A 25,562-nucleotide genomic window follows, 5' to 3' on the forward strand; every position below is an offset into this window, starting at 1 on the left:
GCGCGGGGCCGCTGAGGAGCCCGCCGCCTCCCCGCGGCCATGGCCACCACGGCCGAGCTCTTCGAGGTGGGCGCTGGGGGGGAAGCGGGCGGCGGGGGGCCCCGGCGGCGGGGCCGGGGGAGGCTGTTTGGGAGGGAAGGTGGGGGGAAAAATGAGGGAAAGGGGAAAGTTTGGGCTGCGGGCGCGGCTTTGCTCGGCCTCCTGGCAGCCCCCGTGGCGCGGGAGGCGCCGCCGGGCCTGGGCCGCCCGAGCAGGCGGCTCCGCAGCGGCCTCGGCCCCGCGGCGCTGCCCGAGGAGGAAGCGCCGCGGCCCGCGCGCCCTCAGCCCGCGGCCAGGCACCGAATTCGGGTTCCCGTGGCCTSGGGGAGCCAGCGGGGCCCGTGTCCTCGCGCGGGCCCTCACGCCGGGGCCCTTYGCTCGTCCCGTTCGGAGAGGAGCCGCGTTACGGGGCCCTGTCCGGAGCGACGAGGTCTYGGCCGCGCGTTTTGTCCGTGTTGAGTCAACGTTGGCTCCGTGTTTTCCAGTTAGAGATGAAATCGAGGAGGCCTCGGCCTAGGGATGGAGTTGGGAAAGTTGTTTCCCAGGATGGCGACCCCAGTTTCTTTCTCTCCGGCGCTCGTTTCACTCCGAAGGCAAGAGAGCCAAAACGTAATTAGTAAGAACCGCCACTAAACTGGATTTTAGTGTGATGAGGACAGCTTTATTTCACTTACAGAGACCAGCCCAAACTGTGTTGTCATCCGTGGCAAGCGTGGCTTGCAGTAAGGCACTGGTGTTGGCTGGATACATGGGGCCGYGTTTGTAGAGGAGGAGGAGGCTGGAAGCCCTAAAGAAACAGGCAGTTGGGCCCCATCTGATAACAGGCCAAGGCCTCGCAAATGACACTTGTGAGGGATGTTTTTCAGCCATTTCTGCCGAACTATGCGAGGAATTCAAAATAGGAAATAGCCTGTCAGATAGCTGGAGGTATCCTATTAGCAAGATTATTTAAAAAAAAATTACAAACAAAACCATACAAAGTTATGAGTTTGTAGTAGGATGAGCAGTGTRTTAAAGTGATGTTAGAATTCATTTATTCTTTATAAATCAAAGATCATTTTAATGTAACCTCTGGCATTGAAAATTTGAAAGGAAAGCCACACTTTATTTCTGCAGTGGTTGGTATTCTGTATGTAATAATATCCGCTATGGGTTAACATGTCTTAAATGCTACGGACTGTGGTTTTATATAACAGCTACCAAGAGGGACTGATGGACTGGTCCTCTGTATAAAGAAGCTTGGAACACGTTTTCCAGATTTTGCCCGTCTTCACAATATTACTGTAGCTGTACTGAGTTATGTCAGAGTCACTACTCTTTGCCAAGTGAACTAATTCATGCTTTTTGCTGATGTGTTGAAGTCGTTTAAACAAAATGCAGGTTTGTGCTTCCTGCGGACAGCAGAYATTACAGGAGGAGACGGCGCGGGAGGCTCTGCAGAGGGACCCTCCACGTCACTCGTGGTGGCCCAGGGGCAGTTTGGAAACGACCGCGATGGTTGTGGCTCTTTGCCCAAGCTAACGGGATGCAGGAGTGGCAGCTCCGCACACTCCATATATGCTCCATATAGAGGGAAGTTGGCGTTGATCCTCTCCAAGGGGTTGCAGCATGATTATCAGATTTCCATAGATCACGCTTTGATACTCTGGCTGGCAGAGTGACTCTGTAATTGTTGCATTTGCTGAAGGAAAAAAAAAAAACCACCACCAAAAACTCCCAAGGTCATATACGTGTGTGAGGAATTGTGCATCTGAAGGAAGGAGAAACCTAGGAAATGAAATACAGCATCAGTGAACACTCACACTTTGCATATGGTTCTTCTGTAGGGTTGTATTTGGCATGGTATCCTTGCTGCCAGACTGGTTCTCCATCTGGATTACAGGGTCTTCAGAAAAGACTGTGGTAATGATTTTCATATAAAGGAAAAGTGCAGAGAAGAGCCATAAAGTAATTAGGAAGCTGGAAGGTTCTCCTGAAGGGAATGTTACTGCATTGAGTGGTTTGTTTAAGTTGCAAAAATGTTTTCCAACTTCTAGATGCAAAGATGACGACAGAAGAGAGTTTATACATGGTATGAAAATACTGCATTATAACTTAGAAGGAAAAGGATTCACCTAGGGGAAATTCAGGTTGTGATTCTGGAAGAACTGGCATGAAGGCTTGAGTGACTTGTAGAAGAAAGGATTTTAAGAAGAAATTTTTATTTCCCGTCCTGTTACTCATGATGAGATTGTACACCTGCCAGTGCTAGAGCCAGTTTGATGCCTGTGAACATTGTTCGTTGCTGTGGTGGTGATTTTGTTTTATCCCAAGTGTTATGGTCAGGGGTGGTGGTGGGTTTCATTATGAGAAATGAGAGCAGTGGCAAGAACCCTCATTAACCATAGACTTTTAACTGTTTACCCTAGATTAACTGTAACTGTTCCTGGCTCTGTCCTGGGCTGCATCTTACAGTTTGTGTATCAAAGCTTTAGAGCTCTTGCTGCTTGTAATTTGAAAACCTTCCAAGTTGTGGGAATGTTGAGTTTGGCAACGTTGGGTATGACAGGGTTGTTAGCGTGGGGCAATGCTGTTAGATTAGCAGGTAAGTAGAGTGATGGATGCATTCTTTAAAGATGAGTGTTACTGGACTTTGATTTCAATTTTGAGTTTAATATTGACTACGTGAAAAAGTGTTTTGAGCTGATTTAAGTATCAAGTCAACTGAAGTAGGAGCTCTTGAATTTTATAGTAAGGTCTCTGCCCTCAAATAACATTGTCAAGTGGAGTGTTCCTCTGGAAGATTCAGTGGCTATTACAGAAGAAATGTGTGTAACCTCCTGCTTTTAGCATTGTTAATGTGCTGCTTTTCCTTTATGGGAAAGTGCAATGCATTGTTTGGTTTCCTTTATTTTTTCCCTCTTTTTATCAGCTCTGTTCTTGCAGCTGCACATTGACATTAGGTGATTTCCAGGGACAATCCAGGTATAACTCTTGCCACGGGGCAGTGCCCTGGTCAGTGCAACTTGCAGGGCTGAATCCATGAGTGGAGCGACTGACAAGAAGCTGCTTTTGGCACCTAAGTTTTTCACCAGATCTCTTGATCACTTTGCAATGATGAGCAGTAAACTCACCCAAAAAGAAGACAGGTAGCTTAGAGCTGMCTCGTAATAGACCCGCAACAAATTTTTGGCGGTACATTGGCAACCTCTATGCTAGATGTCTAAACCCACTACATTAAGAAGAGGGTTCTCTGCATTAAGTATGCAAACGTAAGAGGTGATGGGTTAATTGTCAGCACTGTACTTGTTCTTGATTGCAGTAAAGCTTCTAAATGCTTTCCRAATGGTGTGTAAGCAGCTGCTTAAGAAACTACCTGCTGTGGCACATTCTAAGGAGTTTTTATTCTGTGTCTAGGAGCCCTTTGTGGCAGATGAATACATTGAGCGCCTGGCATGGAGAACACCTGGAGGAGGTTCCAGAGGTGGAGAAGCTTTTGATCCAAAAAGGTAAAATAAAATTGCGTAATGGTCTGAGTGAATGTGTCTCTAATTGTACTGTTTTATTACATGCGCAACAAAAAGCCGGCGTGCAGTTTCAGTGCGTGTCCAAGCAGGTTTTCAGCTGAGAGAATTGCTAGAATTTGTGACCATGAGCCAATTGTTCAGAGCCAGTTATTCAGTAACAAAAAGAGGGAAAGTCACTCTCTGATTTAGACCTTTTGAATAAGAGAATTAATGCTGTTTGTTGTGATCAGACATGGATGTTTCCGAAGCCCTACCTTGCTGAGTTACAACTTAATGGGAGGTTTTGCTGCTAGGAAAGTTTAAGTGAATTTAAGCACTTTTTTTGCTAGTTTAGCTCCCTAAACTGAATTTCTGCAGGACCTATTTCCCATGTTGGCACATATAAAAGGACATAGATGAGCAGATGGGAGGAGAAGAAAGGCAGGAACATGACAGGGTTGACTCAGGTTGTTTTATATACTTGTGTGCTGTAGTTTAGCACATATACTTATGTGCTATAGGGTACAGTAGCAGTGAACTAGCAGTTTGCTACTCCTGAATGGAGATGCCCTTGGGCCCCTTTCCTTGCTCCTGGCTGCAGTGGCTCTTCTCAGGCTCTCCTTTGATCTCATGGTAGGCTGATTTAATTCACTAAAATATCAGAAAACTAACCCGACAAAACACAGCTTTGATAAAAATCAAGATTAGCAAWTTTTTGTGACTGGAGAGGCCTAAAGGCAGATGCAGAAGGAAGAGGCTGCGTGTCTGTGAGCTGATGGGAAGGAGGAGGTGAGTGAGGAAGCAGCAAGGGCAGGGTAGGGAAGTGAGCAAGGAGGAAGCAGAGGTTGTAGTGAGCTGTTAATGTGGCCTGGCCTTCCTGTGAAACCTCACCCTAAATCTGGAAACCCAGGTGGTGCACGGCCAGCTCACATGCATGGTTTTATATGGCAGAATTAGACATCTAGGCTTTGGCATTCCCAGCTCCTGGATCCTCTTTTGCTTCTAAAAGAGCTACTATTTTTCAAATAGTTCAGCTTTTAAGCTTGGTGTTTCAGCATTGATATTTTGTGTAGAGATGTGTTTAACAATAGTGTTTTGGCATCTCAGATGAGAATATCTTGGAAGATGAGCTCAACTTTGCTAGTTTTATTGGTCCTAGGATGCTTTATAAGCAAGTTAGCTCAATAAAAGACCAGACCTAGAACGCTCAAAAAGTTTAAAAACTTTGTAGAAAAGCTGCTTTCATTCAAGGACAGTTATGAAAAGCCTCACTAGTGTGGTCGGAGGACCAACTCTTTGGAGACATGCAAGCACAGCAACCAACATGGACTTGTAAGAAGATGTTGAGCCCTCAGTGTTCATCGTGGGGTCCACATCTTAAAAGAGCTTTGTATTAATCTTGTCCCCCCACCATACTAGAAATTCCTAAGAGAAAAGTATTTACAGCTTGTGAGTTGCATGGGAGTTAAGCTGGAAGAAGCCTGGAATTATGCAGAGTTACTTCCTCTAGCTCTTTCTCCATAATTTTCCCTGGAGAATAACTTAGTGCATTTGGGGATCTGTACTGATACCTGCTAGGTTTAAACTATCTTCTGTGTTTCTATTGGCATGCTCGTGCTAACTTCTGCAATGCACTTCCAAGTACATTATCGTTATCAGGACAAGTGGGAGCTCCTAGAGCGGTAAATATTTTTCTCCTAGGAATTTTCTAGTAAGTGTAAGATTAATACAAATAGTAGTGTAAGATTAATACAAAAAAAAAACCCCATAGTGTGAAGGACATATCTTTTCCTATTCTGTTTTTAGAAAGTGGTGCTGCTTTTATTATTTTGTAGAAGGGTTGTTGAATTCTTCACATCTGTTCTCAGAAACCTGAGCAGTGGCTACCTTTTCTTTGCTTTTTCTCTTCTTGCTGTATTGATTGGTGTTGCTGAATAAGTGAATTAATGTAATACCCTTGTAAAAAACACACTGAACTGAACAGTCCATTAAAATGAATAGAAGCTCATTAAAGGTATCATTTGAAATAACCGAGATTTTTGAACTAAAACAGTGAACAGGAATACAGTTCATATGCTGCCACAGTTCATATGCTCTTTTATTCCAGTAGAGTAAAAGCTAGTCATTTTCAGCAGGAATAAATACTGAAAATTCAGTGACCTTCCTGTGCAGCTGAGGTGATTCACATGTATTATTAGTCTCATTTAGGTTTGGAGAGAGCTCCAAGTGTTTGCAAAGAGAGGAACTGTAGTTGTCCTGGGAAGGAGTCATGGGAGGATAAACAAACTTCCCTTGTGGTTGCTCAAAGACTCTAACCTGAGCATGGAGAGCCAGGGGGAACAGGATGCACCTCCTGCCTTACAGTATTTCTGCAGGTCAGGAAGACTTCAGGRTCCTTGCATATTTCTGAATTCAGCATAAGGTGAAAATCTGGTATCCTGAGCAGTCTAGAAATACCTTCCTGGCATGGACTGGGTTTTCCTTCCCTCTTCTGCTTTGACAKTAAGCCCTGATGACGGAGTTCCCCAGTCTTTGACACATTTTCAGCTGTTAGCATTAGGTCAGTGGTTGTGGGGGATCTGGGAATAATTGCATATCCTGGGCATCAGGGACTGGGGCATTTTTAGGAACGTGTGAGCTGAAAGATGACTGGAATGTGATAAAAGAGATAAAGAGAGGAATGAGAGACAGAAGGAAAGAAGTTCTGTCTCTTCTTCCTCCTTCCATACTGAGAACATAAGAAAGTAGTTGAAAATACTGTGTCTGGAATGAGTAAAATGCGAGTCTGAAAGAAAAACAGAAGCAATGGGGAGTGAGAGGAAAATAAATAAGTGTGTGTTGTAGGAAGATTATGATGCTGTACGTTTGATTTTTGTTTGCTTTTTGATTTTAACCAGCAGTAGAGACAGGTTCCTGAGCAACCGGTGTTTAGCATCTTTTTCCTACTACYTGCCATTTATGTGGTCACATTTCCCCTGTGTAAACCTGGAGAGACTCCTGCACAGCTAGGACAGCGTAGTGGAAAAGAAAATGCCATTGGTAGGGTAGGAGTGATGATAACAGCCTTTGTGAGTGATTTTTTTTAGCTTTGGGCACAGGACAATGTCTTTTAACCTAAAGCCTGCTTAACTGTCRTTTATTTTAAATCAGATTATTGGAAGAATTTGTGAATCATATCCAAGAATTGCAGGTAATGGATGAAAGGATTCAGAGAAAGGTGGAGAAGCTAGAACAGCAATGCCAGAAGGAAGCAAAGGAATTTGCCAAGAAAGTACAAGAGCTGCAGAAAAGCAATCAGGTAAAATCCAGAGCATATAGCCAGTGCTAAGCTGTAAAAGTTTCAAACGCATCGAATGCTCCGTTAACATTTCTTACCACAGTGAGCCAGTGTTTGAGATAAAATAAAGAAGGTTTGATGCAAAACAATTTCCCCTGACAACAGGGCTTATCTGCAGATTCCATTAATGACTGTCAGTGTTTCTGAAAGTCTCCCCAAGTTTAAAGAACACACTGAACTTTAAGCGGTTGCATGTACTTAATTTAGTCCCTCCTTTAATCTGAGATAYAGCATTTAAGATGCTGCCCGGATTCACTGCGCTGTTTATTGAAGTAACCTGGAATTTCTTAGAGTGAGTGGAAATCACGAGTTTTGCGTCTTTTCTCGCAGGTTGCCTTCCAGCACTTTCAAGAACTAGATGAGCACATCAGCTACGTAGCAACTAAGGTCTGTCACCTTGGTGACCAACTGGAGGGGGTAAACACGCCACGGCAACGGGCCGTGGAGGCTCAGAAGCTGATGAAATACTTTAATGAGTTTCTGGATGGAGAGCTGAAGTCTGATGTTTTTACAAACTCTGAAAAGGTAAGAGCTGTCAGCGGGATGAAAGCAGTTCAAAGGGAGAAGCTGTACTGCCCTAATTACAAGCTGCTACCATGACTTGCCATGGTCAGGCTTCAAACCCAGCGAGTGACTGACTTGTTAAAGTTGCATTGTTCTGAAATGTAAATTAACAGCACCGGGCTGCCCATGGCTGATAAAGCGTTTGCATTCAGTGATGCCTAATGTGGCAACGTGGCATTTCTTCATTTTATGAAATTATCAGAGATTTGAGCAATGCTGGGAGGGCAACTTTAAAGCGCAGACAATATCTGCCTCTTCCCTTTGAACCCCTTCCCTCAGATCCACCCTGTAATGCAGAACGTTTCTGAATGCAACTTCTTTGTGAAACTTCACTGTGTTGGGTCAGTCCACTGGCCTCGGATACCTTTTTGTCACAGCAGGCCTGTGGGCTTTGTATAGTCCTGTGGTTACGTCTCCACCCTCTGATTTAGAGGAACTGGGCRGGAAAACTTCAAAGAAACCTTTAAGCATTTTGTTTTTCTGATGCTTCAAGTGTATGTTCGTAAACCATATAGAATGTGAATGGTGCGGCCACGGAGGGGAACTGAAGAAAGAGTCTCCAGCTGTAGGCAAGAGGACACGTGTAAGATTCCCTCATGCAGTATAGAAGATGAATAAAGTTTTTGAGGGGTGTCCCAAAGACTCTTCCTGCTCTGCTTAAATCCTGTGCAGTGCTGTACTTGATCACCGTCAGAAAAAAATCTAGTATGTGGGAGCAGCAAAAATTCAGTTTGTGCATTCAGCAAAAAATATGTCTGTACTTAAAATATATCTCAAAAAAAGACCTAAGAATAGGTTAATAGCCATCGCTGCACTGCTTAGCTGAAGGTGCCTCTCCGGGAAATGAGAAGCTAATCACTTCATGTACTCCCACTCCCAAGCAGTCATTTCCACAGTGCCTTTGGAATGATGGGTTGTGGATATATGGTAATTGCTGGTTGACAGTTTGCCCTAGTGAAAGAGAGAGCACAGAAAAGCATTTCTGATTCCCAAGGAATATGGACAGGTTTCAACAGAAAAAAAAAATATTGTACGGGCAGTGTTTGTCCAGATCTGCTTAGGATTTTTATGAATTTAATTAGTAGAAATAAAATATATATTTAAAAGAATAAAATACTTTTCACAGGAACAAATATAATTTTATTACATCATACTATTAAATGGGATAACATAGATTAAAGAGAATTATATGCAGTCTGCTGAAGGGTCTCATTCAAAATTCTGCTTTTACTCTACCAGTAACTTAAAGATTCATGATTTCTAGTGSAAGGTCTCAAAAGACTCTCGTAGATTAATAGGTTAAGCCTGGAAAGCGACAAACAAATTAATCCTTATATATCCTGAAAATTAATAAGGCATTTGGCAAATCTGGAGGATGAGAAGTGTAACAAAGTCCAGGCATGTTCTATTAGTCTGTGGAGGAGAKATGTGGGAACACAAACAAGATTTTCTGGATATGAGTTGTCCTGTTGTCCTGATCTCTTTTATCAGGGTGGGTTAGTTCAGTAACTTTTCATTCTCAACTTAAAGAGAAATAATATTTATAGGAGAACCTGCCCAGACATGTTCTATGAGATTTTAATGCATCTCTGAACTAAAAATAGTTTTACAGTTTGAGCTAGTAACAAATATCCTTAAATGTTAAAACATCAGTTGTATTGTTGCTTCCCCATTACCTTCTAAGCGATTGCTCTGCTGAGCAATTTCTAACATTTGTGATCACAGAATATTTAAGGTTGGAAGGGACCTCTAGAGATCATCTAGTCCAACCTTCCTGCTCAAGCAGGCACACCTACAGCAAGTGGCACAGGGTGGCATCCAGGCGGGTTTTGAAGACCTCCAGAGAAGGAGACTCCACAACCTCCCTGGGCAGCCTGTTCCACTGCTCTGTCACCCTAACAGTAAAGAAGTTGCTCCTCACCTGGAGATGGAACTGCCTGTGCTCCAGCTTGTGGCCATTACCCCTCGTCCTATCGCTGGCCACCAGTGAAAACAGCATGTCCCCTTCCTCCCTGCATTCTCCCTTCCTGAATTTATACACATTAATCAGATTCCCTTTCAGCCTTCCCTTCTCCAGAGAAAACAGGCCCAGCTCTCTTCATACGAGAGATGTTCCATTCCCTTAATCATCCTGGTTGCCCTTCTCTGGACCCTCTCCAGAAGCTCCACGTCCTYCCTATACTGGGGTGCCCAGAACTGAACACAGTACTCCAGGTGCGGCCTCACCAGAGCTGAGTAGAGGGGCAGAATCACCTCCCTTGACCTGCTGGCAACRCTCCTCCTGATGCAGGCCAGGATSCCATTGGCCTTCTTGGCCACGAGGGCACACTGCTCACTCATGGTTAACTTAGTGTCCACCAGGACTCCCAGGTCCCTCTCCGTGGAGCTGCTCTCCAGCAGGTCGACCCCTAATCTGTGCTGGTGCCTGGGGTTATTCCTCCCCAGGTGCAGGACCCTGCACTTGTCCTTATTGAACCTCATGAGGTTCCTCTCWGCCCAACTCACCAGCCTGTCCAGGTCCCTTTGGAAGGGATTGGTTTGTGATCTGATGATTTATTTTCTGTCTTCTGTTATGTCCCATGTTAGGTGTCACAGTCCATCCTTTTTAACTACTCCTCAGTAGTAAGTGTGTAAAAGTGAGCGAATTACACCAGTTAAAACAATTCATTTTCAAAATGATCTAACAGTTTGTTGCCTGTGCTTCATGCTACGATATTGTCTTGTGCTCATGTCTAACATGTTTGCTATTATCTTAAATCGTTTTCTCCCTGTCTGTTCAATGCTAAGTGTTGTTCTTTTATGCCTTTTAACTTCTTGTTCATAATATTATCTGTTGAAATTTTTCTCTCGTTGTTCTTTGTCTATGGCTTTTTCTGATTTCTTTTCCAGATATGGTATAGCCTTTAAATTTTATTTTACAGAATCCATATTTATTTAGATTTAGTAGTTTATAGGAGCCTGCTTCAATTAAAAATGAAATATGTTCGGCTTTAAGCAGAAACCATAGAAAATTGATTTGTCATGGCTTCTGTCGTGCATAAGAAAGACCTTGAATTCAATAAAAACTCAGAAGTTAGTTAACATCTATTATGTGAAAACAAGGATGGAAAACGTGCTTTTGTAACCCTGACAAATAACTACTTGTGCATTGGCTGTCCTGATGCCATCAGTGTTGATTAGAATCCTTAGTTAGGTGTTAAGGTAATAGAAATAACTGCTGTTTTGTTGAGTTTGAGGGGCAGAGCTGCTTTTGGCTTCAGAGGCTGTTGTAAAGTGACCGTTCAAAACGGGAGCTTCTTATCTTTGGGCTCCTGCTTTTGCGGAACAGCCAAACTGGGCTGTTCTAAATTTTTAGTTTAAGTTTTAAAGTTTTAAATTAAAGTTAAATTTAAGTTTAAGTTTTAAATTAAGCCCTGTACAAAGGGTGGCAGAWTAGGGTTTCCTTGCTTCCTTCCCTGCCACTCCAGTTCTTTGGAACATGAATAACAGGAAAATAAGATTAATTTTGTTTTTCTTGATGTGTACCGTTGTGACAAGTCATAAGATAAAGACCTAGCTTTGGCAGCTAGACCAGAGTAGTTTCCATTGCTCCCTCCGTGTCCTGCAGTCCCCATCACAGACCATGTCCAGTCTGGACCAGGCAGCATCCCGTGAGCTAAACCCGCTTCAGTCCCAACCAGCCGTGTTCACCAGACTTTCAAAAGTGGTGGCTGCTGTTTCTGTAGTTTTATTAACCTAGCAAACCAGCTGCTTGGATGCACTTCTTATGCTGACTGTGGAAAGAGAAAAACCTTTTACTCTGCAGAATGGAGCAGAAATTTGCATGATGCCTTACCTCTGTTTGATAGTTTTCTGTGTCCATGAAACTACTTGTATTTTGTAGATGCAAGATGACAAGCTTTTGTCTTAATCTTTGCCTTGACCCTAAGAGGTTATGGTTTTTATATATATATATATATGGGTATGGTTTATATATATATATATATATACACACACACACACACACACACACATATATATACATATACAAATATATATATATATACACAAATATATATATATATATAAAGTTCCATTTTTGCCTCCTTGGGAGGGTTTTAGTACCCTAGTTGTGCTCTGCGCTGATTCATCCACCCTGTCCTTGCCTCACTGTGTCCCACATTGTCCATCTTTTCTGCATACAGTTGTTCTCTACTTTCTTCAAATTAAAAGAATTCACCATCAAGAACTTGAAGGTGACATATCCCTTCCATGGGGATGTCAACCAGCTGTAGAAATAAGAAATATATATGAAAGCAGAAGTAGAAAGGGAAGAAAGGAATAGTGCGTCATCATCTTTACTAATTCTGTCATGTTTTTCCCTCCTAACAGATTAAGGAAGCAGCTGATATTATTCAGAAACTGCATTTGATTGCACAGGAACTGCCTTTTGACAGGTAAAATCATAAAATCCTATCTGAGTGTCTTTATTTTTTATTTTGTTTTTTTAAAAACCCTTTTCATATTTATAACTTCTTCCAATGCTTCTCCCATCTATTTTTGTTGCTTTATTAAGTGATCCATGTATAGCATTTCAGATGGATTGTGTGCTTATTTCTGTCTTCTATTGTTAAATTCGTGTTCACATACTCTTGTTTTAAGATCATCTTTACATGCGCATCATAAACTGCTTACCAGACTTCTAATGGGATAATTTCACTATGCTGACTTAATGCTACATGTAAATTAGATGCCTGTAGGTTTGCTGTGGATATAAGACATGCAACTTTTCTATCATCTTTGTGTTACGCATTTCTGTTTTTGARTAATTGGATCCCTGTGATTAATGTGTTAGAGTTTCTGTGATTTCCCGTGGAGTGGATTTGAATTTAAACATGGTATTTTTTCGATGTTAACAGGTTTTCTGAAGTAAAATCGAAGATCGCAAGTAAGTTATCTGTGCAGTTCAATCCCTATTACTATATTTGAATTTTTAAAGCTGATTAGAGAAATCTGCAATACTGTCAGTCTCTTTGTCAGTGCTTATATTGCACAGCCTAGTGAATTTTTGTTCTTCTTCCCATTCCTCTGCAGGTAAGTACCAYGATTTAGAATGTCAGCTAATTCAAGAGTTTACCAGTGCTCAGCGGAGAGGTGAAATCTCCAGAATGAGAGAAGTAGCAGCAGTTTTGCTTCATTTTAAGGTAAAAACCAAAGGTTTTAATGCATTTTAAAAATTAAAAAGCTACAGTAAATTCTCATTCTAAGTGAAATGTTTCCAGAGGCACAACTCCTATATCAGATAACTTGTATGCCTTTAAATTACTATGTTGTTCCATCTGAAATCAAATTTAGGGGGATAAAGGAGACAGATTATAAGAGATCAGAGGCAACGTTATTAGAGACCTAGTTCTGAGATAATCTTGTCTCGTATGTGTGCGCTGAATTTGGAGCTTGAAGAGGGAGTGTATATCCATAGAGAGTCCCGAGAGTGTGTTAGATTTGTGACAAAAATGGGTTTGAAACAGTTCACGTATCTGTTGAATCTATTTGTTTTTGAAAAAAAAATCATAGGAGTTATTTCCTTTATTGTGTAATGAAAGCATAGAAAAGAGATTTTAATTTTGAGTTGTTTTGCTCTTTCCATAGGGCTACTCCCATTGTGTTGATGTGTACATAAAACAGTGTCAAGAGGTAATGCATTTTATTTCACATGTATCTCTTCGAGTGTTTATTTAGTCCTGGCGTTTTGTAAATATATTTTGCAATGTGCCCCCAAAATTCTAGGGTGCATTTTTGAGGAATGATGTGTTTGAAGATGCAGCCATCCTCTGCCAGCGAGTGAACAAGCAAGTCGGAGAAGTCTTCAGCAATCCAGAGACTGTGTTAGCCAAACTCATTCAAAATATCTTTGAAATTAAACTTCAGGTATGCTACATTTAGTTGAGGAAACTTTCTTCTATGTTATTTTTACTAGTAACTATTACTGAGAATGTATAGTATTTGTAATCTTATATAAAGTCATAAAMCCCTACCTGATTGGTCTATAACAGTTCAGAGAGATAATCAGGGTTATTTCAAATGAAGGTGTTTGTACTCTGAATGCTGTGGTGYAGATAAATCTAAAATTTGGTTATGTAGACTTAAAAGGGAATCAGTGTTTTTTATTAACTAATTCATAGCATGTTATAGACATACCTAATTCCTTCTGTAACTCCCCTACCCAAAACATGCCAAGAAAAAGAATTTTACATTTAATAAATATCTTCAATCTGCTCATTCTTGGAATTGCATTGTTATGTCTGAGGTTATCACTTGAGCAAGCAAAAATAACATCTCCCTTGCTTAGTGTAAACTGTAGAAAAGCCTTTAGTCCTTCAGTGTTTTTGATTTATTTTTTGTGTTTGCAGGTAAAGCATATTTTCCAAATGTTGTGTCTCTTATCTTTAACTTTCATACTATTCCTTTGCATTTTCAAATTATTTCTTATAAAAGACGTATTAGATCTCTATCTCTAGGTAAAGCTAGATCTGTAAACTAGAGTTTGAAAAACTAAGGATGTATGAATGGCATTACAAAGATGCATACTGTGTGGTAAATTCTGTGTAATCTAACAAATAAGGCAAATGAACTATGGTTGACACTTATTCTTCTGACAGGTAAATGTTGTACCTGAATTTTTCAGGGTTATGTAAAGGACCAGCTAGAAGAACACAGGAAGTCAGATGCAGAACAGTACCTTAAGAACCTCTATGATCTATATACAAGGTATTTACACACTCACAGTGAAATTATTTTTGTAGATACCGTCTTGTAATAGTTTGATTTATTATCATGCTAGAGGAGAAAAGGCCAAAAATATAAGCTACTCATAAAAAAAGCCTTTACAACGATTTCATTCCTAACGAAACTTGAAAATACTTATCGTTATTTTCAATTGAAAATATCTAGGTTAGTGATCTTCGAGGGAAAGAGTAATTTGTCTTTTATTCTTCAAAAATTATGCAAAAGCCACYCCTCTACATCTCTTCTAGTGACTTAGGTGTTTGTAATTGTATTGTATGTAATGAAATGTGAATTATACAAAGTTCTTTATTTAAATGTAGCACTGCCAGAAGTCCTAAATGTGATCAGCATTCTGTTGTGCTGTGTGCTTTACAAACATGTAATGCTGCAATTCATAGAAATTCAACCTTCYCCTCTCCCTCTTGTTTTCTTTTACGTAAAGAACTACTAATCTTTCAAGCAAATTGATGGAATTTAACTTGGGTACTGATAAGCAGACTTTCTTGTCTAAGCTTATCAAATCCATTTTCATTTCCTACTTGGAGAATTACATTGAGGTGGAAATTGGTTATTTGAAAACCAGGAGCGCTATGATTCTGCAACGCTACTATGATTCCAAAAACCACCAGAAAAGGTCCATTGGCACTGGAGGGTGAGTTTCTTCTGATTTTTTTTTTTTTTTCTTTTAAAGTGGAAGGGAGGTGGTAAGGGGATAAATAAAATGATTGCCTTGTCAGTTGTGTAGTGAACAACAGCAAAAAAAAAGTAGGCTTCTAAAATAACCTAAAGCCTTTTATTTTTTGTTCTCACTTTATTATGTACATTACCTTCTGGTAAAAATGTGTTGCTCTCGATACATGGGAAAGGTGGTGCATGGTATTTATACACTCACGGGAAATGAAAAATGCCAGTTAAACCTATGTTTTAACTTAGGATCCAGATCCACAAAAGGACTGAAGCAAAATTAAGGTACCTAAAGCATGTATATGTTTGTATCTAAAAGCATACATTTTTTTACACCTGCCCAGGCCTTGTGGCCCCCGCCTAAGACCTAGGAAGGGGAAAAGACCATAGCAATATCAGTGAAAAAGCTCTTATTAAGCCCAGAAGATGCAATGGTCTTAGAGAGAAAGGTAAAACACGACTTCGTTATTCTCAGGGTAGAGAAACTCTAATAAAAGGAATGATGAGAGGTGGGAAAGGAAGAATTAAAACTTGTGTGAAGCAGAGGTAGCGAGATGACTGCATCTCTCAAAGAGCTGCTAGGTTTAGTATGTCAAGAATGAAAAGTGATTTGGATAGAAAGGCAGCAACACCACGTAATTAAATGAATTAAGAAACAAAGATGTGAAATTTAATTTTCTTGGGGAAAATTAAATTGATGGTAGTGACTGACTTTATGGGTTGCTTTATGCATGCAAACGTGTTTGAGCATGCTTGACTAAAAGAGGACTGCCTAGAGAATGGATGTAGATGAGAGGATTTCTGGGTATGGATAAGATGGAAAAATGTTCTGCAAGAACATTTAATAAGTAGAATGCAACAGAATGGAAGCTGAACTTCCTTAGTGGAGCAAAAGTCCCATGGGATTCAACCCAAATGACTTCTATTCATTTTTATTCAGTGGGAGGTATAGACGTTCCCATGATATGAATGTGCTGTGGCAGAACACGTCTGAATCTGTGGTCGGAGGTGGCAGTTCAGCATTTACTAGCAATGTTTTTTAAGCTTTGTAAGACTGTCTTAATGCTTGCACATCCTAAACTGTGTCTTGGGTTCTGTTTTTTTGTAAGTTAACAGCTAAAATGTTTTAAACATGTTTTTGAATTGGAACATCAATATTTCCATCCGGTGAAATTATCCTTTTGTGTATCTGTTTTCTAGTATTCAAGACCTCAAAGAGAGGATAAGGCAGCGCACCAATTTACCTTTGGGTCCAAGTATTGACACCCACGGAGAAACTTTTCTCTCACAAGAGGTGGTGGTTAACCTTTTGCAAGAAACTAAACAAGCTTTTGAAAGATGTCACAGGGTAAGTGTGGTTCCTCTGATCTGCATTAGTATTGTAATTTTGTGCATCAAATTCAATCTGAGGTCGTACGTGTCATTTTTCAGCTGAAGAGTAGCAGGGAGGAAAAGAACCTTAGCCTATTGGACGAATGAATTGTCTCTTGTAATTTTTTCAGTGACCAAGGGTCATGGTGAAGGCTGAGGATTTGCTTTTGAAACATGAATCTAATTTTACTTGGTGGTTTTTAATACCATGTACTTTTTAAAATTATTTGGAAGAAGTGGGGAGGGTTAAACTTCTGTATCTGTTGTTTCTGTTACTTACCTAGACAGAAGTGCTGGAAAGATTAATGTAAAAATAAAAATGTTACTTTAAAAATATAAAGAGTTTCCCCATGAATGTTCTCCTGAGTCAAGTGTATCATATTCTCTAGTAGTGGAGAATATCAGAAGAATATCAGTAAGAAATTGAGAGGTGTATCTTTACTCCTGCCTTYTTTACCTTGGTAATCCTCTACTGTTCTTTAAATGCTTAAGTCTAACAAAAATATATTTTCCTGCCGATCAAGCTGCTGGGTTTACTGACATTTACTTGCTTTTTTGGTCTGGTATTTTAGTGCAAGTTGTAAGTGAGGTTGAGGACGTTTTATTTTTTACGTAGGAGTGTGACACCGATAGAAGATCAGCTACACTGGGTGACACTGGAAGTCTGTCTACCCCAGTATCCTGTCTCTGTCTGTGCCTGTGGCAAAAGCTTAGGAAAAGACCGAGCACTTATAACATGATCTTTTCCATGAATCTCTTCTCTGCATCCAGCAGGATGCACTTTTGGTACTTAATGAGCCAGAGTTTATACCTGGACCAATGCATTTTAATGACCCTTGATGACTTTGTCTTCCTTAATCTGTCCAATTATKTTTTTTTCTTATTTGAAACTTCCTATGCTTTTATCTTCCATAGCATCCTGTGGCACACTACTGTTTGGGTATCACTAACTAAGAAAKAGCTTCAGTTTTATTTTTTGCTGCAGCAGAGTTTGTTGATGTGAGAGGCTGTTCTTGAATAGTTCTGTATACAGATATATCTCACTTGGAATAACACTCCAATTATTCTGGAATACTCCTTACAGTTTAAGCTGATCCCCTATCTAATATCAGATAAACTTTCAAATGTATGTAAAACTGACCTTTAAGATCAAAACTTTTCTTTTTCTTTAAAGCTGTCTGATCCATCTGACCTACCGAAGAACGCTTTCAGAATTTTTTCTATGCTTGTAGAATTCTTATGTACTGAACACATTGATTATGCATTAGAAACAGGCCTTGCTGGTGAGTATATTTCTGCTTTTGGTGGKCTTTGAATGTGCGGTGCTTAATCAAAATCTTTTCTGAGCACTTCATCTCACTGGCCTTTCAGGATCTGTAAAGATCCTTGTTGTGCTTAACTGATTGACCTTGTTATTACCTATTGACTAAAAACTAGTTTTGCACATTTGGGGCATTTAGTGTCCCTCCCAAGTGTGGAACTTCTAGCTGAGAAACTGGTGCATAGATGGGAAGACAGCATTGACTAGAAAGATCAATATCACAGAAAACAGGACATCAGCACCCCTTAACTCTTTTAATTCTTGCCTTTGCCATAGCAGGGGAAGAAAATTGTATTGAAACTTAGTGTTTTTTGTTTTGTAAAAAACAAAAGTGTGTTTTGTTTTGTTTTGTACATTTTAAAGGCTCATGGCAGCAAATAAGATTGTTTGTAATTAAAATAGCAATATAGATATAGATAGATATAGACAATGAGAGATTTCCCCGAATCAAAGTGTGAAACTCATGCTTTGAAGAAATGCTGAAGTTGGTAGTTCTGTTTTACTTTTAGAAAGTTTAAAAGCAAGATACCTATACTTATGGTTATATATTTGGTGATTTTATTGCAGCCTGGTGCCTTTTCGGCTGATTACAGAATTTTTTATTAACTCCAGAAAGGCACACTGATGTTACTTGATATATCATTGAAAGTATTCTATATGGCATCGTGGTAAACTTTTTCAGACTCACCTTGTGATTTAGGTGTTGGTGGGAAAATTTTGTATATTTTAAGAGTCATCATGCCAATTAGAAGAACTGCACATCACTGATACTAACGAAACCTTCTTTGCTTTAGGCATTCCTTCTTCTGATTCRAGGAGTGCAAATCTCTATTTCCTGGATGTCGTCCACCAAGCCAATACTATTTTCCATTTATTTGACAAGCAGTTCAATGATCATCTGATGCCATTGATCAGGTACCTTAATTCCGATTTGCATTTCTTTAGTGAATGGTCACTTTTGGTGAACAAAGCAGCTGCTTTTTTTTTTCCTTGTCTCTCTTAAGAGGACTTTATTCTTGGAGTGGTTCAGGTTGCCCTTGTGGGAAGATAAAATGCTGCAATGCATGGGAAGGAAGGAAAGTTGCAGGGATCTGTACATYGTAGCACTGCAGAGTGAGAAGGAGCCTCAGGGACATTGATAGAGGGGAGAAATGGTTGTTCCCCAGATATCTCACTACTGCTTTGYACAACTGGGCTAACGAGGACTGCTCCCCGGGGTCAGTAAGGGACATGGGGGCTGCTGAGATTGTTGGGATCTTCTGAGCAGCTTCTGCAGAGGAAACATGTAGCTGTGCCATGGTAGCTGTGCATGAGCTCAATGAAAGCTGCAGGTTTAAGAGCTACTGCTTGGATACACTCAGGGCAGAGCACCTCGGTGTACTGTGAATTAGTGCCTGCTTGTGTGGAAAGCTGGGCTTACTTGCTGGCCTGCCAGGGCTGGCAGCAGCAGAGAGGCAGGTTGCCCAGTGGGGACAGCGCTACCTGAAGCGGGTGACAGCACTGCCCATCAGCACTGGGCAAACCCCGAGCAGGGGCAGCTGCATGTTGAGACTGTTGATTTGTTATTTTAAAGCCAGATAGCTTCCTCCAAACGAGTCGTTTCTGAGAACAGCTGAATGGGAAATCTTCAGAAATCCATGTTGGAAGAGCTCCAGCAAATACATTTGTTCTGATGTTTAACTCTTTTTCCCTCCCAACCCTCTGTGCTGTTGTAGTTCGTCTCCTAAGTTATCTGAATGTCTTCAGAAGAAAAAGGATATCATAGAGCAAATGGAAGTGAAGCTGGATATGGGCATTGATAGGCAAGTAAAGATTTGAACTTTATGTTAATCACTGATTCTCGTAAAACTCCTTTGTGATGTATATTAATTTTCCATTTAAACGTGAAGTTTTTCTGAATACAAAATTTATTTATTTTCTTCTAAAACCACAACCACACATATCCTGTCAAGGAAACACAGATTTGTGTCTGTTTAGAGGCTCATGTTTTTMTTGGCAGATTTGTGACCTGCTACAGACAGTTTTGGAAAGACTTTATTAAAGTTTTTTCATTATATTGAGAGAATGTTGTAATTCACATTGAATAATTTTCATTCTGACATTGACTTGATTGAAGTTGTGGGTGATTCATTTAATCTGTGTCCATTAGTCCAAATTCATATTAATATTAGTAAACAGAAGTGTACTGCAACTGCCCTGCTTTGCTCCAAGAAGGATGTAGTGCTCCTAAATTTCCAAATGATGTTACTCAGTCTAGAACAAGTTAACTCAAATTTCTGTGGCTCTGTTTTCTTGCTGTGATAGTAGAAATAAACCTTCCTCTGAGACCTGAGGATCACTTTGGAAGTTGTAGTCACAGTTCTTACACAGATCCACCCATCCCGGAGAGGGATGGGAGCAGCCCTGTGTAGGGAAAGGAGTCGCTGCATTTGTGTCCTACTGCGTAATTTCTGCAGAGAGATGGGGAGGAGATTTGATGCAGTGTATTTGTGGAGGGCTCAAGGATTTGGTTCTTAAAATAATTTTCTGCAAAAGATGGAGATGGAAGATACACAAGTAACATTTGRGATTTGAGCTGCTCCTGCTTTAAGCTGGACCTGTTTAGCTAAACAGAAAATCTAAAGCCTGTGATCTACTGAGGCAGCAAGCTCAGATCTAACCAGGCTTGGGTCAGTCATCAGCACTGGAATAGCTTGCAACTATTTGCATAAAATAATGGATCTCTTAAAAGTGGTAGTAACACGTGTGTTCAAAAGTTTGTGCATAGAGCCTTTAAAAAGTTATGCTTCAGTTTGTACAAAAGAAAGATGAATTTTGAGATGAGTGCTATATATAAAATCTGTTTGTGTATCTGCTTACACGCCATTTCTTGGTGCTGCTGATGCTTTTAAGAGTTGTCTTGCTTAAAGGAATGATCTCGCTTAAAGAGAGAAAAATTAAGAAGGGAATGTCTAAACATCGGTGGTTTCAGCACAATCCAATCTGAGTAAGTTAAACAGCAGAATTTTGAATGGCATTCCAAGCAAATTTCTACACCTATAAAAATAATTTGTTAGCTGAACTGAACTAACAAATTCAGTTTTGTTAGTTCTGAAACTGGCTCTTTTTTTTTTTCTTTTTTGATATGTGTTCTGTGCAAGTGGCCTTCTGTATTTTTATCAGAAAATAGGAAACTAGGAAGAACAGAGAGTACAGAAAATAAGAAACTGGGAAGAATAGAGAGTATATCTGTTTTCTTTTGTTTCTGGCTGGGGATTGTTCAATGAAGTACCCCTGAAATGCAAGTCAAAGCTCCATGCACAGAAAATTTATTCTCTTTGGAAACCTCGTCTGTCCTGTAGAGCTTGAATTCCTCAGAACTCATAACCTTGTTATTGCTAATTTCCATCCTTAGAGGAGGTTTTCATAAAGTGCTTGATTTGAAGAGGGGAAAAATGGGGGAGTTCTCAGCAAAGGATAGGGGAAAAATGAATTGTCCCTGTTCCACTTGCTTTGCTATTTGACCCTCGGGTTGGGCTTAAAGTAAATCCAGTGCCTTGACCTTAGATAATGCTCTAAAAAGAGAAATCCTGTGGAGGAGAAAGAAACAACACTGTAAAACTATTAGATTTCTGGGGGGGGGAAAAAAAAAAAAAGGACAAATACTAAGCCCTGGCAAAAGACCTTAATTCTGCAAGTGTTTTCTGATACGCAAAGCAATCTAATTCTCCTAAACCAAGTCTCTGGAATTCTTCCTTCTGCTGTCGGATTCCCTCAGCAATGAAGAATGCTGCCTAGTTTCTGTGAAGAGTTGGGTTTAAATGGATTACTTTCCAATTAATGTGTCCCCCTTAAAAGCCTCTGGCCAGCATGCTGTGTGCTGTGCTCCAAGACAGTGACCTTGGAGCAGAGAGTTTTTAGGAGACTTTTGTTTGCTTGTTTTGCTTTGTTTTGCTAATTCCCCCATTCCTGGCTATTTGCACAAAATCAAACTTCTCTTCTCTAGAGAATTGCATAATGATTTTTGGAAGAGGGTGTATTTTTGTGTGCATATCTGTTAAATGAAGTATTTCCTTTGACACGTCCTAGCAGCTCCGGTTTCTTTTGATCACCGTTCAGTTTTAGTGTATGTTTTGTAGGTTCCACAAATGCTGGGTAGCGAGCTTTTTTTCCTCTTGATGCTTCATGTTATCTACTTTTGTATAGAATCACTGTAATACTTGTAAAATAAAAATCAAGGAAACGAACACGCTCCTCTCAAAAAATGTTCTGTTTTTTCTAACTTAAAGGACACTGAATTGTATGATTGGACAGATGAAACACATCTTGGCTGCAGAGCAAAAGAAGACAGATTTTAAACCAGAAGATGAAAACAATGTTTTGATTCAATATACTAACGTAAGTAAACTAAGCCCAGAGTCATCCTATAGTGGTATCACATAGAAGATGCTTTGATTAAATGTATGCATTTGACAGTATGTGCATTTGATTAACATGTTTAGCTTCCATTTTTTCCCTAAAACCTGTGCTACTCACAACTTGTCAAATTCTTTCCCTTTCCAAGAGGCCCAAATTAAACTGCCCTATTCTGAACTGATATGAGCTATAGTTTAATAGAACATTGTCTTGCATCTGTCTACTTGAGTATTTATGCCTAGATGTGATAATGGAAAAGTACTGTTAGAAAATGAATTGAAAATTATTAATTTCTGAAAGTTGAGTGACATAGCATCTAATGCTCAGTTTCTGTTGTAGAAACCACTTTATGAAAAGAATGAACATTTTTTCTGCTTTTTAGGCCTGTGTTAAAGTCTGTGGCTATGTTAGAAAGCARGTGGAAAAGATCAGGCATTCGATGGATGGTAAGAACGTGGACACAGTTTTGATGGAGCTTGGAGTTCGTTTTCATCGACTCATCTATGAGCATCTACAGCAATATTCCTACAGTTGCATGGGAGGAATGTTGGCTATTTGTGATGTGGCTGAGTATAGGAAGTGTGCCAAAGACTTCAAGGTAAACATGTGCAAGGCACTGATGTACATCCATACGGAAATTATGTAGTAGAAGGTAGTATTTTTAATTCGAGAGTTACCTTCTCATAAAGTCTTCTGTTTCTATTTGAACATCAACAGTGCATATACTGATATTATCACAGAATCACAGAATAATTAAGGTTGGAAGGGAGCTCTGCAGATCATCTAGAATAAATTGTATTCATCTAGAATATAATATATAGTTATATATTCTGTTGTCATACCAGCAGTTTTTAATTGTATCCTAAAGAGTTGTTTCCTTATATCACTTTGTTGTTTATGAGCTGAAAGAGAGTTTTGAGCATTTACATGATTTATGAAATGAGATAAAATCTAGGGATTGTCATTATGGACAAGATTTATGATGCCTGTGCTAGTAGTGCTTTTTTCCTACTATTGCCAAAAGCTGCAAGAACCCCAGATTTTCTCTATAAGTTTTTTCTAAACATGTTTAATTAGAGGTGAAATCTCTTGAATTTTAAAGTAGTGGGGTTTTTGTTTGTGGGTTTTTTTTTTTGACTCTTTTAGTCCTCTTTTGAATTTTATCAATGCTATCTTGTGGCTTTGTCAACGTGTATTCCTTCCATTAAGAAGCAAATCACAAACTTATTTCTAGCCGTCATTGTACATRATTGAAAGCAGCTGTAGGTTCACATTTAAATATAGAGTAGTATACATGTATTAAATATAGTGAAATTGCTGGTTATCCAAGGTGTACTTACTTGGAAACCATTTTTGGCTTTCACAAAAGAAACTTTTCAAATGTTACTGATASTTACCCTTAATAAGAATATAGATTTACAGTGAGTGTGCTGTATGCWGGAACATAAAAATCATCTCCACATTGTTGCCTTTAACGTGCCTTTGTATGGTTGGAGGCTGCAAATGTTCAAAAAAAAATTGATTTTTTTAATTAAAAAAAAAAAAAAAGAAATATGTTGCAATGTTGGGGGCTAAAGGAGTGTGAGATTCATAGTAAATGCCACTAGTCTGATGTGGCAAGAATGAAAAAGTCTGTGGCATGAATGAAAAAGAGTGTTTTATATATATATATATATATATATATATATAAAAATATATATATATGTATATTTTTATATATATATATAAAAATATTTGAATACATACGTTATATATGTATGTGTGTGTGTGTGTGTGTGTATATATATATATATATATATGAATGTATGTAGGAACACATACGAAGAGAGAGCATGACCAAGGAGGATCCTCTAGGGATAAATGTAGTTTGAGAACCCAGATGCATTTTGTGGAGTTTGTGTCCTAAGACAAGTTTTCCCTCCTAATACCTGTCTCTCTCCTCTAACTGCAGATTCCACTGGTGTTACAGCTCTTTGATACCTTGCATGCACTTTGCAATCTTCTGGTTGTGGCCCCGGATAACTTAAAGCAGGTTTGCTCYGGAGAACAGCTCGCCAATCTGGACAAGAACATCCTGCACTCCTTCGTGCAGCTGCGCGCTGATTATAGGTCTGCTCGCCTCGCTCGCCACTTCAGCTGAGAGCACGGAAGGAATCTCCACACCCTGGGGCAGGCCACGCTTGCCAGAAAGCACAGGGAATGGTTTCTTACCAGACCGTGGTTGTAATTTTGGTGGGATAATGACTGTTCCGAATAAAACAGCAGCCATATTTCAACAGGACTCTAGAATGTGAGCAGACGAAAATTGGCATGATGTTTCGTGCAAGCTGAAGTTCTCCCGGTGATGGATTTCTGCAGAACTACTTGCTACTCATTTAGTATTGGAGACATGTTGGTGTAGGAGAGCAAGTGGTGCACTGAGAATATTTTAGTCTTCAATATTGAATTATCAGATACCGTTTGCTAGACTTTAAGTACAGAGCATAGCGTAGGTAATGGATTACATAGACTAGACCAGTGTAGAAACATTCTTCATCAATTTTAATGACTTAGACTTCAGCACAGCTAATCGTAATCAAATTATCTTTGATTGGTGTTTCTAAGTCATTTCTTTCTTTTAAAACCTTATCCCGCTCAATGTAATTTCTTGCTCTAATTAATTAGCTTGGAATTTCTTTGAGATGTAGGAGTTACAGAAATGCTATCCCAGAAAGATGTAATTTATTCATTGTGAAGCATTCTAAACACAACTAAAATGGTAAAAAACATATTTCTTTTTGGTTCTTTAATGTTTTGGGTTTTTTTAACCTAATAGTCATGGGCCCACTGGAATAACKAGTGTTGTATGATCTGCCTGTATGGTTGATTCCTGTTTATTCTGTTTGATACTGGCATACACTGAATTTTATATATGCTCCTGAACTGATTGCAGCTGCCTTGTCTTAGGTGTTCACATTGCAAGGTAACGGTGCCCACCATTGGGATAACTTAAGAGAAGTTTTTCTCCTGTCTCTTGTTTGGTATGTAAATAAATTCAGTTAATAACCAAGAGAAAGGATAAAATGTGGCCCAAATGTACATTTGTATGTGGGAGGAATGGAGAGTGGCTGAAAACCGGGGAGTTGAAACTCCCTGTGCTGGAGACAGTTAATCCTCAGTGCCTGAGTAATATAAAACGTTGTGTGCAGAAGCTTCTCTTCCATTGCTTGTATTTTAACATTGGAAACAGGCAGCTTTTGTGTTCCTTGGGCTTCAGCATTTATTCAGGGTGCTTCTGAGTGTGCATATAGAAAACTGAAGCAACGGGGGTGCTTGAAACATTTAGCTTTTCCACAAGCAGTTGAAAATTGCTCTAAAATGGGCAGCTGTTTAGAAASGAACTCTTGTGGAAAACAGGTTGGACCTGCCGTATTTCCTGTCTTCAAGCTGACATCCCTAAGCAGATCCTCTCTAACACTTCATTTTGTTTCTACTGTGGGCTCAGCATCCTTCATGATTTTTTTTTTTCTCTCCCACTGTCAGAGCAGCATTTCTATGAATTTACTTTATGGATAAAATAAAACAATTTTCCTTGCGTTAATGATTTGCCGGGTGGAGTCAA

The 25,562-nt window shown here is 39.7% G+C and overlaps 1 protein-coding gene across 2 annotated transcripts; it reads left to right on the plus strand.

The window, feature by feature from the left end:
• The first annotated feature begins 18 nt into the window (after window positions 1-18).
• EXOC5 (exocyst complex component 5) lies at window positions 19-25,257 on the plus strand. Of its 2 annotated transcripts, XM_026051478.1 has the most exons (19): window positions 19-66; window positions 3,436-3,527; window positions 6,675-6,822; window positions 7,192-7,386; window positions 11,797-11,861; window positions 12,324-12,352; window positions 12,499-12,608; window positions 13,054-13,098; window positions 13,192-13,332; window positions 14,090-14,172; window positions 14,633-14,842; window positions 15,124-15,159; window positions 16,075-16,222; window positions 17,420-17,528; window positions 18,361-18,481; window positions 19,282-19,368; window positions 21,835-21,943; window positions 22,344-22,559; window positions 23,913-25,257. In XM_026051478.1, the coding sequence occupies exons 1-19, from the start codon at window positions 40-42 to the stop codon at window positions 24,099-24,101; spliced, it is 2,160 nt and encodes a 719-aa protein (XP_025907263.1). In that variant the 5' UTR covers window positions 19-39; the 3' UTR covers window positions 24,102-25,257. The 2 variants fall into 2 exon arrangements, with proteins under 2 accessions (XP_025907263.1, XP_025907264.1); XM_026051479.1 differs by lacking the exon at window positions 15,124-15,159.
• The last annotated feature ends 305 nt before the right edge of the window (window positions 25,258-25,562 follow it).

Source organism: Nothoprocta perdicaria, unplaced genomic scaffold, assembly GCF_003342845.1.
Source record: "Nothoprocta perdicaria isolate Ctin4 unplaced genomic scaffold, notPer1 scaffold_76, whole genome shotgun sequence".
Classification (NCBI taxonomy): Eukaryota; Metazoa; Chordata; class Aves; order Tinamiformes; family Tinamidae; genus Nothoprocta; species Nothoprocta perdicaria.